This window comes from Dama dama, chromosome 20 (genome assembly GCF_033118175.1).
Source record: "Dama dama isolate Ldn47 chromosome 20, ASM3311817v1, whole genome shotgun sequence".
In the NCBI taxonomy this organism is placed as follows: Eukaryota; Metazoa; Chordata; class Mammalia; order Artiodactyla; family Cervidae; genus Dama; species Dama dama.
In genome coordinates, this window is record NC_083700.1 from 72,837,245 (window position 1) to 72,851,043 (window position 13,799).

The window sequence follows — 13,799 nt, forward strand, 5'->3', positions numbered from 1 at the left end:
ACAGCAGTGTAGAAAATCAGTTTTGTGAGTCCTTATGATTACATGAACATTCTTTGAACGTATATAGAATTGTAAACCAATATTTTTCTCTACTAAAGTATCTTTGTGTTTCACTAAATATGTATTACAGGATTAAAGCATTTGGATTGTAATTCAAATCTCTTGGAAACTATTCCTCCTGAATTGGCCAGCATGGAATCACTAGAATTGCTATATTTGCGAAGGAATAAATTACGTTTTCTACCAGAATTTCCTTCTTGTAAACTATTAAAGGTACTATTTAGTTGTTTATTAAATATACATTTTCTGAAAGTTAATCATGAAAATGAAAATTTAAACTTATTTTACATTGAGAATATGTATTAGTTATGTGTTTTTTTCTTATTTTATTTTTCAGAATTTTATTATGATTGAATATATTAATGGTATTGTTAATAACAGATTTTTTTAAAAAAAGAAATAATTAGTTTTAAAAATAAGAAATTGCCCATTTCATCTGGAGGGTAGTTTATAACTCAAGAAGTAGTATTATGTTGGTGCAAAAGTAGTTGTGGTTTTGCACTGTTGAAATTTGCCAGTTGGTATTGGAATACATTCTTAAATAAATGGTTATGTTACATATCATTTTAATGTACATTTCTTTATATTTTTGCTAATGACATTGCTTGCTGTTTATTTTATAATTATTTTAGACTATAGAAATGATGTTAGACAAAGAGCAAATTCAAGCAATTTTTTTGAGTTTAGAATGGGTTGGAAAGCAGCAGAAGCAACTCGCCACATCAATATCAACAATGCTTTTGGCCCTGGAACTGCTACCAAACGTACAGTGCAGTGGTGGTTCAAGTTTTGCAAAAGAGATGAGAGCCTTGAAGATGCGGAGCATAGTGGCCAGCTATCAGTAGGTGACAGTAACCAACTGAGAGTATCATTAAAGCTGATCCTCTTAAAACTACATGAGAAGTTGCTGAAGAACTCATTGTTGACCATTCTACTGTTGTTTGGCATTTGAAGCAAATTGGAAAGGTGAAAAAGTTCAGTAAATGGGTGCTTATGAGCTGACTGAAAGTCAAAAAAATCATCTTTTTGAAGTCTCTTCTCTTATTCTATGCATCAATGAATCATTTCTTGATCAGATTGTGACTTTTGACAAAAGTGGATTTTACACGACAACCAGCTCAGTGGTTGGACCGAGAAGAAGCTCCAAAGCACTTCCAAATCCAAACTTGGACCAGAAAAGGTCATGGTCTCTCTCGTGGTCTGTTGCCTGTCTGATCCACAACAGTTTTCTGAATCCCGGCAAAACCATTACATCTGAGAAGTATGCTCAGCAAAACGATGAGATGCACTGAAAACTGCAGCGCCTGCAGTTGGCATTGGTCAACAGAAAGGGCCCAATTCTCCATGACAGCACCTGAATGCATGTCATACAACCAACGCTTCAAAAGTTGAATGAATTGGGCTATGAAGTTTTGCCTTATTCGCCATATTCACCTGACCTCTTGCCAACCGACTACCACTTCTTCAAGCATCTAGAAAACTTTTTGCAGGGAAAACGCTTCCATGACCAGCAGGATGCAGAAAATGCTTTCAAAGAGTTCATCAAATCTTGAAGCAGAGATTTTTTATGCTATAGAAATAAACTTATTTTTTCATTGGCAAAAATGTGTTGATTGTAATGGTCATATTTTGGTTAATAAAGATGTGTTTGAGCCTGGTTATGAGTTGGACACAACTAAGCGACTGAACAACAGCAAAATAATGATTTAAAATTCACAATCCAAAACCTCAGTTACTTTTGTACCAACTTAATAGATGATGAAGCTAACAAAGTAAGTTGGGACCATAGTGTAGGAAGCCTGGAATACCAGGAAGAAATATGTGTCTAATTAAGTTGCCAATTCATATTTACCTCATCATAAGATCTGTTTAAAATTATATACTTTTTTTTTGGTATTAAGTATATAGCATTAACATTGTATTTAAATTTGCCATGCTTTGCTTTCCCTTATGTATACTTTTATGCATTGAGTTTCTTTAAATAAAATGGATATACTGATTTGTTTTAAAACTTTAATTTTTTATAGTATAGCTCTTGGATTTGTATTTTTGTTCTATAAATGTAACTACTAAAATCATTTCTCTACCTTGGTTTTTTAAACTTTGAACTTTCTGCTGGATTAAGCCTTTAATTATTTTTAAATTACTAGGAAATTCTTGAAAAATTTTCTTTTTTGTTATTTTTCTGTATCTGCAAGATAGCTTCAGTTCAGTTCAGTTCAGTCACTCAGTTGTGTCTGACTCTTTGTGATCCCATGAATCACAGCATGCCAGGCCTCCCTGTCCATCACCAACTCTAAAATTTAAGCAACTTAGTCATTATAAAATTATGTTTTTTCCATGTGTTTTTCAGTGACTTGAAATTAAGATTTCAGTTTTACTTTCATTATCTAGTATAAAATTGAATACAAAAATACACATGATTGATCTTTGGTTTTGTAGGAATTACATGTAGGAGAAAACCAGATTGAAATGTTAGGGGCAGAACATCTTAAGCATCTGAATTCTATCCTTGTGCTAGACCTGCGGGATAACAAGTTAAAATCTGTTCCAGATGAAATTACACTCCTGCAGTCTTTGGAAAGACTTGACCTAAGCAACAATGATATTAGTAGGTAAGTTTAAGAAGTAATGATATGAAATCATGTCTGTATTTGATTATAATTCATATGTTAAAACATGCAGAGATCTTTTTTATAAGTTGAATTCAATAAATGTTTATTTAGTAGGTGTCATGTGCAGACCTACAAAGGGTAATTAGATTTTGTTCTTGGCAGCAAGCTTAATATACTAATGGAATCAGTTGTATTTACAAGTGACTCCTGTGGAGCTCAGTCGGTAAAGCATCTGCCTGCAATGCGGGAGACCTGGGTTCAATTCCTGGGTTGGGAATTTCCCCTGGAGAAGGAAAGGGCAGCCCACTCCAGTATTCTTGCATGGAGAATCCCATGGACAGAGGAGCCTGGACGGGCTACACTACATGGGATTTTAAGAGTCGGACATGACTTAGTGCTATCTTTCTTTCTAAACCACTTGAACATGAACTCTAGGATGGGTAGGTTTTTATCTCTTTTTTTTCACTGCTCTAACTTCTGTGTCAGTGCTTGGGTTCATGGAAGCTGCCTGGTAAATATTTGTTGAGTTTGTTAAATGACTATAAAACCATGGGAAAGATATGAAATACTTTGGTGACTTAAAGAAGTTACAGGGGTCACAATTTATTGAGAAAAATCAGGGCAGACTTTGTGTAAGAAGTACAATTTTTAGATGATGTTATAGAACTGGTACCAGAGTGAAGCAGGTTAATTGCCTAGAGCACAAAATTTAAAAATGTACTCACTGGGACTTGCCTCACTATAATCTCACCATGTGATCTTTCAAGGATGACCAATTTTCAAGTGCATATTGTAAGGTGGTCAGAATGACTCACTTGGCAGGAGAAAATTGCACAAACTAAGCTCTGAAAGTTTAGAAAATAAATTATAGGTATATGTTCAGAGGACAGTGAGGAATCAGGTTTAGTACGGTACATGTAGTGAGGTATTTAGGTCTTGAAAGATAAACTGAGGCCATGTGAAAGAGGTCCTTGAAATCCCTACAAAGAGTCAGTTTTTATTGGTTAAGAAATGGGAGATTAAAAGCCAAATTAACTTGATTGTAACCTTGTAAGTTAATGATAGTGGGTTGAATGCTTTGGATAGGAGTGGGTTTATAGATGGGAATTCTAAATAAGTTCTATTAGATTAGTAATAATTAACCTAAAAAGGCACGCTTGCTATGTCCAGTTTACTGTGTTGACAGCTTTTTAGATTCTTCTCAAGTAATAAGGACCTAAACTGTAGTGACAATGAGAATGGAAAGACAAGGAAAGATGTGAGAGGTGTGATGAGTTAGATTGTGTAGTATTTAGCAGTTGATTGTGTTGGAGATGCAGAGGAAGAGGATGTGAGCAAAGAATCATAAAAGCTTATAAAACCATAATATTTAGAGATGGAATTATTTTACAGATATGTAAAATATAAAACTCAGACTTAGTTAGGGTTGTAAACCAGTTAGGTGTCTGCAGTTTTGTGTTTGGATGTTAGAAACCTGGTTTGCTATGAACAGGCAAACGGTTAAGCAAGGTCGACTTCTTCTTGGTTTATATTTCAGTCACTACTTTAAAAATACTTGGACAGTGACCACTCTTTTCAATCACTTCTATTTATAACATAATTAATAAGCAAACTGGACATTCCTAAAAGGACTTACAACTAATGAATGAATGAATTGCTTGCCTCATAAATATTGACATGTACGTTTTTCCCCATGTTAGTCACTCAGTTGTGTCTGACTCTCTCTAACCTTATGGAGTATAGCCCACCAGTCTCCTCTGTCCATGGCATTTTTCAGGCAAGAAATACTGGAGTGGGGTGCCATTTCCTTCTCCAGGGGAATCTTCCTGACCCAGGAATCAAAGCCACATAGCCTGTGTCTTTTGCATTGTAGGCAGATTCTTTACCATCTGAGCCACCAGGGAGTTACCTTTCTCCCCATAGCAGTTTTATTACGGCTACTAGTAATACGTAAAAACAGTAGAAAGGAAATATTTAAAACAAAAATGATGATAAATACTGTTTAAGTAATCAGTATAAATATTTCTGATGTGTATATTTCTCTTTCTCCAGAGCTCTGGATATAAAGTGTGTATGTATCACAGGGCCTAGAACATAATGAAACTAGTAAATATTTTCTTTACTTTCATCTAACCTCATACTTCCTAGACATTAAGACCATTCTTTTCATTTCGTACCCCTCCAGAATCTAACAAAATTGATTCCTTATGATGCTACCAGAGTAGTTTTTATAAAATACAAGTTATCAGCTTTTTCTTCAACTGAAAAACTGATGGTTCTTCATTGTTACAGCACTTTTTCCTAAATATGGCTATGTATTAGAACCACAAGAGAAGCTTTAAGAAGAAAAATGCAGATACCAAGACAGCGGTGAATCAGAATCTTTAGCAGTGGGACCTTAGAATTGCTTTGGTTTTGTTTTTAAAAAGTTCCTGAGAGATTTTGATACATCTGGTTTTCTAACCAACAATTAGGAATCACTGTCTTGCAAGATAAAGTCCAGGATTTTTAGCGTAATAGTCAAGTACCTCTCACAGTCAGCCTTCATCATTCTTTTTCATCTTTCGGCCCCACAAGTATGTTATGACTACATTGAACTGTAAATATGCTGACTTTTTCTTTCCTCATTTTCTTTACCTTAGAATGCCCTTTTCCTGCTTGACTCCCTAATGGAATTCTGTTCTTTTTAGGTCCAAATCCAGGCTTTGCTACTTCCTTCTCCCTTTAGTCCTTTTTCTAATTTCTACTTCCCTAGTCTGAAAGCAGCTTGCTTGTTTAGCATGTATTTTATTATATATATATATATAAAATAGACAATTTGATGATTTTTGACAACTGTATGTATTGGTGTAATTCACTGTCACAATAATGAACGTTTCTGTTTTCCTAAAGTCTCTTTATACCCTTTGCAGTTAATCCCTTTTTCATACGCCCAACCCCTAGCAACCACTGATGAGCTCTGTCACTGTAGTTTTCTTTTTTTAAGTATCATATGAGTGAAATCACGGCATATAGTTTTTGTGCCTCCTTTCCTGTAGTATAACGCTTCTGTGATTCATTTGTGTGATTTTTGTCTCAGTAATTTATTCATTTTTATTGCTGAGTGTTATTCCGTTATACAGATATAACACAATTTTTTCATCTCTTCGGTAGTTAGTTGATGAATGTTTGGATTGCTCTCAATTTTTTAACTGTTGTGAACATTCATGTAAGTCTCTAATTGGACATAATTTTCATTTTTCCTGAGTAAAATGTTGGAGTGGGATTGCTTAGTTGTATGGTAAATGTGTGTTTAAAAAACTCCCACTTAGCAAAGTGGCTGTGCTATTTTACATGCTCACCATCAACATATGATAATTCCTGTATTTTGGTTAGCAATATATGTGTCCTTTTCTTTTGTTCATCTAAAAAATTTTTAAGGGAAAGGACCTTGATATCCCTACAACAATGCCTAGTATATGATAGCTGCTTAATAAATTTTGAGATTTAATGTTTATGTATATCAGCAGGTTTTATCTGGTGTACCAAAAAAAAAAAAAAAATGACTTTCTTTTTGAATGAAAAACTGAAGTATATGATTGAAAATTATTCTTTATGATTTTTTCATTTAGGAATTTTTTTATTTGCTAACATTTACTTTTTAGCACTGTCTCAGTTCAGTTCAGTTGCTCAGTCGTGTCCAGCTCTTTGCAACCCCATGGACTGCAGCATGCCAGGCCTTCCTTTCCATCACCAACTCCCAGAGTTTACTCAAACTCATGTCCATAGAGGCGGTGATGCCATACAACATCTCATCCTCTGTCGTCCCCTTCTCCTGCCTTTAGTCTTTCCCACCATCAGGGTCTTTTCTAATCAGTCAGCTCTTCCTATCAGGTGGGCAAGGTATTGGAGTTTCAGCTTCACCATCAGTCCTTCCATTGAACACTCAGAACTGATATTCTTTAGGATGGACTGGTTGGATCTCCTTGCAGTCCAAGGGACTCTTAAGAGTCTCCTCCAATGCTACAGTTCAAAAGCATCAAATCTTCAGCTGTCCGCTTTCTTTCTGGTCTAAATCGCACATCCATACATGACCACTGGAAAAACCATAGCCTTGACTAGACAGACCTTTGTTGGCAAAGTAATGTCTCTGCTTTTTAAAGTGCTGTTTAGGTTGGTCATAACTTTTCTTCCAAGGAGTAAGCGTTTTTTCATTTCATGGCTGCAATCACCATCTGCAGTGATTTTATAGCCCCAAAAAATGAAGTCTGTCACTCTTTCCATTGTTTCTCCATCTATTTGCCATGAAGTGATGCAACCAGATGCCATGATGATCTTAGTTTTCTGAATGTTGAGTTTCAAGCCAATTTTCTCACTCTCATCTTTCATCAGGAGGTTCTTTAGTTCTTCTTTGTTTTCTGCCATAAGAGTCTGCAATTTAGGAAATATTTTATAGCTTACATTCTTTTTCTAGTAATCACAATATGACAGTATTAAATCAAATCTTGGTTTTTTTTTTTAAAACATGTTTGGCATATATCTCAAAAGGAAATATTTTAGGCCTAAATTACTTGGGTTTTCTTTGACACTATTTTATGATGTATAGCTTGTCATATGTTGTTTGTTTTATAATCAACTACTTGGTTGAATTATACTTATCCCTGATGTTTTCCTTGAAATGCATTTAATATTTTATAGTCTGCCCTGTTCATTGGGAAGACTTCATTTGAAATTCCTGGCACTTGAAGGAAATCCTTTGAGAACCATTCGAAGAGAAATTATAAATGTAAGCATATTTAGAATTCAGCTCTTGTTTTTAAATTTGATGTTGCAACATACACATGATCTATTAATATAAAACTGCAATGTATGTCTGGTGAATGTTTTTATCCCCCTCTTTTCAGAAAGGAACCCAAGAAGTCTTAAAATACCTACGAAGCAAGATTAAAGGTACTCTTCTATTTTCTCCCATATTTTGAAAGATAACATGAAAAGTGGTGAAGTGTTAATTGTATATAAATTTACATGTAGTTTTAGTATAAATATTTAGAGGAAATGGCCCCTGGTAGATGCGGCTCTAATCTGAATCCATGAGACCATAAATATGCTGAAATTATGAAAACACTCTTAAATTCACAGTACTGTTCTGTCCTTAATCTGAATTGTGTTACAAGGTACCAGTTAGAAATTATAACAAAAGATTCTGTCAGCACCTAATGCTTTACCTTTGTAAAAGAGCAAAACTTGACTATTACTGTATAAAATAAGGATTCTGTTGACTGGGAAGTATATTAACAGGTTTGAATAATGATAATGAGCATCATGAGCTTATTAGCCATTTGTACACCTTTGGTGAAATATCTCGAGTTCTTTTGTCCAATTTTTAATTTTTTAATTGATGTAATAGTTCTTTATGTATTCTAGGTATAAGTCTCTTGTCAGATACATAATTTGGAAATGTTTTGTAGGCATCTGTGTGTTGTCTTTTCATTTTCTCGAAATGAAAAGTATCCTTCGAAACACAGGTTTTAAAAAAATTTTTAATAGTCATTTTCTTTTTTTGCTAATGCTTTTTGTTTCTTATCTAAAATTTCTTTGCAAAATCCTGTTTTATGAAAATTTTATACTTTTTTTTCTTCTAAGAGGTTTATACTTTTGCTCTTACATTCATGTCTTTGATCCACTGTGAGTTAATTTTTATAAATGCTCTGAGATAAGGGTCCACTTTCATTCTTTTGCATGTGATTATGCAGTTTCTGTGTACCATTTGTTGAAAAATCAGCTTTTCTCACTGAATGGTCTTTGCGTTTTTTGTTGAGTATCAGTTAACCATGAATGCAGGGTTCATCCTAGACTCACAAGTTTATTCCATTGATCTGTATTCCTGCCCTGTGCCAGTACTATAGTATATTGGTTACCACTGCTTTGTAATAAATTTTGAAATAGGAAGGTGTATAAGTCCTCCTGCTTTATTCTTTTTTCAAAATAGTTTGTTTCTCAATCTCATAAACATTTTAGAATCAGCTTGTTAATTTCTACAAAGGACCAAGTTATCATTCTGATAGAGATTGCATTGAATCTAGATCCATTTATGGAATATTGCCATCTTGGTTTTTTTAATCAAAAAGGCAATAAATGTACTTATACAAGAAAATATAGTACAACGTAAATCGGTTTCTCACAATAGTCTCCCCCCCAAGAGACAATTGCCTTCCTTTTACATTCTCTTTGATGTTGATTATTAAAAGTAGCACTTTGGAAAGTCTTGAGAATATTCTGCTTTAACATATAATCATGCTAGTATAAATGTATATTTAAAAATAACGCTGGGTTTTGTTGCTGGTTTAATATTGTCTCTGCAGATGTAATTTGGCAGTATATGTTACATATTCTTTTAAGTAGCATAACCAAACCACTAGGGAACTTCTAAATAGTAAAGCATTTCACTTGAAATCAGTGTTGCCCTCTGTGTTGTTCATCTCTATTCGATAGTCTGTCATTTATTATGTTACTTCTGTAAATAAAATATTTATATGGATGTATTTGTGTGGAAAAAATAGTTTAATAATTATTGACTAATGAATATCTGATGAGCTTAAGGCAAGAGAAATATACTTAGTATCATTCAACAAGTTTCATTAAATGCCTGCTGGGTTGAGGAAAGATCAGGGATACTACTAATTTTTTTAATGTTCTTTTGGCAAGTCTCTGTTCTTAATGTGACTATTACAACTATTCCATCATTTTCACATTGCTAAAAATTGTCTTATTTTAATTATGTCTAAATGGCGGAAGTCTCTTTCGCCAAAAAATCACAAAGCCATTTCTTTTAATTATGGATGATTTTTGTTTGTTTTGCTTTTTATATCATATGGTGACAGTGTTAAACATTAAACAGTCTCGAGAGGTTGGTGAAGGAGTTGACTGTGTGTAAATGTGAGTAGGTATGCGTGTTAGGAAATATCTATTGAAAATACAGTCTTACATTTGCTAAGAAAGATCTTAGTAAATATAAGTAATGTACCAAAAGCTTACTAGGCTATGCAGATTGCCAGATTTTAAATGATTGGGGATAATCAGCTTCATTGTGTCCTAAACTGAAACGATAGGCAGAAGCCTATTTGGTAGACATTTTTGGAAAATAGTACTTTTCCTTTGTTAACAAGTTCCTTCATTGGAAGGAATACTATTCTTGCTTGTCATTGTTTCTTCTGAGACATTGTAGTTATTCTTTATCCTTTCCTACTCCTAAATTTTCTTATGGTAAGATTTATTAAAAGATTTTGAACTTTTTATCTTTTTTCTATTAAATAAAGATCAAACTCTATACCTAGATTTGTTATTGGAAATAAAGCATATGAAAAGACATTTTCAACAACAGTATCTAAAAATCATGTGTACTATTTTTAAGTATTTTCAGGAATTTTTCAATGACTTCGTAGTATAAATATTAGTTTTATATAACTTTTCTTTTGCCAGATGATGGACCTAGCCAAAATGATTCTGTTACTGAGACTGCCATGACACTGCCAAGTGAATCTAGAGTCAATGTGCATACCATCATCACATTAAAAATGTTAGACTATAGGTATGTAATTCATTTTCTTAAATGTTGTAAAACACATAGGTAACTTTCAGAAATAATTCTTCAGAGTTGGTGAAGAAGAATTCATCAGAGTGCATTAGTACTTAGAATAATAGCAATTGCAAAAAAAGCGACAAGATAAAAGCATATTAAAAGTACAATGAACTTAAGCCCATTCCTTAGGTGATTTGTGTTTATTATGCTTGAGGAGGTTGATATGTGGTTATTAATAGTAAATTTTTTATAGTAACATTTTATAATTGTAAAAAATGAGATGCAGTATTGTTTGGTAATAAAATTTTCTGATTTAGTATCCAGCATCCAGAGAGAATTTTATATTGGAGGGAGGTCATATATTGGTAACTAAGAAGTGTAAGTTTCATTTATTTAATGAATACCTCAAGCAGGCAAAGCTTGAGAGGTTGTACTCTGTTTATATATCTGAATTCAAGCCAAATAATATGTTTTAATAATGTGCTCTGGTGGCACATATATTAAACCTGAAATAGTTACAATGTTGGTATGTAAACTGAGGCAAAAGCCTAATAATGTTTATATATTATGGGCATGTGTTTGACTGGAGAAAGAGGATACCTATGCAGAAATTGGAAGTGGTTGTCAAGTATTTGTCAGTGATGTCTAAGGCAACAATGATAAAAACAGCCAGTACAGTCAGAAGTCTTTCAGTGATTATCTCATGCTTGGGTATTGTAATGAAAAGAATACATTCTCAAGTCAGATAGTGACAAGGTTTATTCAGTTATCCACAGAACCATCATCAATTCCTGGCCTCTTTTCCTTAATGTGTACTGTCAGTGGGTACTACCTCCTCAGCAGTCAGGATACAGTCTCCATGTCATATTTGCTGTGTTTCATTCATATAGAAATCTCTACTCTCAGCCTTCCTTCTTTGACACTGTCATACAAGAGAGTACTCATCCATAGTTGTAGTTGTGTCCTTTTCATTGCATTCTAGTGTAGTAATTTAGCATGTTTTATTTTACACATGATATACCCATTTATTCAGTAGATATTTTTGGAACTTACTAGGTATCAAATTCTATGTTAGGTTTTATAATATACCAAATGTTCAGACAGACTTGATTCCTGTCTTGGAATTTCTTAGCTTAGAATTCCTTTTATCTTTGGCTTCCACTCCCTCTACCCTGCATGGATATGATTTATTGAGTTCATTGAGTTTCTCTTCTATGCTGAACACTGTGCAGCTTTACATATGCTCTTTCTTTTAATCGTTTTAAGCAATCTATAAAGTGGTATTGATACTTTTTTTTTTTTGGTGGGGTTAATCATTCCCATTCTTTAAAGGCACAGAAATCACAAAGGCATAATAAAGGTAGCACTTAAGACTATACATCCTAGATTGTTTTGATTCTAAATTTATTATAATTTGTTTTCCTTGGAGACTTGAATTGGACAGAAGTATTCTATTTAAAGTATTAATTATTTCTCACTCTTAAGGCATAAATGCCTTCAACTGAAGTTTTTAAAATAGCGTAACTCTTCAAACTTTAATTTGAATAAACCAGTTCTCTGTGACTTGAGCAATTCTGATCGAAAAGGTGAAAGTGTTCCATCTGCACAGCAGAAAATGGAACCTGAAAGCAAAAGTGGAAGCATACTAATAGTGAAATTTAGGCTTTTTATCTTTCTGTATTATAGTGCTTTTCTTATACAGTTCTCCAGTATCACACATTATATGTAACATTGTTTTCTTATTCATACAGTCGTTCATTTTTGGCATTCTTCTGAAGATTCTTTTTTAGTGGATGAGGTTAGGAAGTAAAAATTGTAAAAGAAGAACATAAGCATAATGCCCAATTAGAACATCAAATTGTTAAATTTGCAAATGTCAGAGTTCTACTATACTTTCTTACTAAAATTATATTTTATTGAAAATATAACTGAAAATTTTAATGGAAAAGAAACGTCATAGAACTGAGGTTTAAGGCAGGTAAATTAACAAAGTGTATTAATGGAAGAACCAGAAATAGTTTAGTCCAAGGCCATACTTTGTCACGTGCTAAGTGAGGGATACACTGGTTTAGGTTATGAGAAAACTAGTTTAGTACAGTGTTGAACTTTTAAAAATTGATTGTTGTCTGCAGTTAACTCTGTATCCAAAGAAAGTTGACAGCTAAACTCTATTAAGAGATTTTTAAGAAAGGAGGCGAGATAGTTTTTAAAATTAGAGATTTAGCTGTACTCTGTGGTACAGGAATCCCAATTACTATTCCTTTACTGTATGACTCTTGGACATCTTAGACTTTAAAGGTATCTGTTTTTATTCATACTGAGTTTATGACTGTGAGTTTATGTCACACCAAAGGTGTGACACAAGGTGTTATGACACAATAGGTTGTCTGAATTCCTAACATTTTGTGAGTTGGTAGGTTTTTGTGGTATTCTTTACAGAACTTCATAATAAACTACCTTGAAAAATCTCCTTATGAAATCTTTAAAGGCCTTTAAAAATGAACAGCACAGATTGCTGTTCATTTCCATTTTGCTAAGAATGATGTCTTTCCAGATTGCTAAGAATGATTCACTTTTTAAAAAAATTATTTGTTTGGTTGCACCAGGTTTTAGTTGAGGCTCTCTGCATCTTCAGTCTTAGTTGGGGCATGCAGGATCTAGTTCCCTGACCAGGGCCCACTGCATTGGGAGCATGGAATCTTAGGCACTGGACCACCAGGGAAGTCCCAGAATGATGCATTTTTAAACCATTTTTCATTTAGTGATAAGCAGACAGCTTTGATTCCTGATGAAGTGTTTGATGCGGTAAAAAGTAACATTATCACTTCGATTAACTTCAGTAAGAATCAGCTATGTGAAATTCCCAAAAGGTAAGAACTGTTCATGATGCTATTTCTATTAAGCTGTGACTGATTCTCAGTTGTACTTGTATCTTAGTTGCAATAATACTTATTTTTCATAGTTTTTTAATTAGGAAGTATATATAAAATACCTTACATTGTTAATATTTGAGGGGTTTGGTAAAATTTACTTAAGGATTTCCTGAGATAAGAATTAATAAAGTATTGCCTAGATTTTGGGGGGAAGTGCAGGAAGTCCATATAAACTGAATGGTTTCTTAAACTTCATACATTTAAAGTCAAATACCCTCAATGGTGAAAAATTGAAAGCATTTCCCCTGAAATCAGGAACAAGACAAGGGTGCCCACTCTCACCACTACTATTCAACATAGTGTTGGAAGTTTTGGCCGCAGCAATCAGAGCAGAAAAAGAAGTAAAAGGAATCCAGATAGGAAAAGAAGAAGTGAAACTCTCGCTGTTTGCAGATGACATGATCCTCTACATAGAAAACCCTAAAGACTTTACCAGAAAATTACTAGAGCTAATCAATAAATATAGTAAAGTTGCAGGATATAAAATTAACACACAGAAATCCCTTGCATTCCTATACACTAACAATGAGAAAACAGAAAGAGAAATTAAGGAAACAATACCATTCACCATTGCAACAAAAAGAATAAAATACTTAGGAGTATATCTACCTAAAGAAAAAAAAGACCTATACA

At 33.5% G+C, this 13,799-nt stretch overlaps 1 protein-coding gene across 3 annotated transcripts in view; it reads left to right on the forward strand.

The window, feature by feature from the left end:
* The window catches only part of LRRC40 (leucine rich repeat containing 40), a 50,006-nt gene that overhangs the window by 13,114 nt on the left and 23,093 nt on the right, over positions 1-13,799 (forward strand). For all 3 annotated transcript variants that reach the window (XR_009689189.1, XR_009689188.1, XM_061121638.1), the window contains exons 6-11: positions 131-273; positions 2,503-2,675; positions 7,353-7,440; positions 7,559-7,604; positions 10,134-10,242; positions 12,996-13,103. Coding sequence is in view for 1 of the 3 variants with exons in the window: in XM_061121638.1 (XP_060977621.1) it covers positions 131-273; positions 2,503-2,675; positions 7,353-7,440; positions 7,559-7,604; positions 10,134-10,242; positions 12,996-13,103 (667 nt within the window). In the remaining 2 variants the exon portion in view is untranslated. The remainder of the gene's footprint in view (positions 1-130; positions 274-2,502; positions 2,676-7,352; positions 7,441-7,558; positions 7,605-10,133; positions 10,243-12,995; positions 13,104-13,799) is intronic.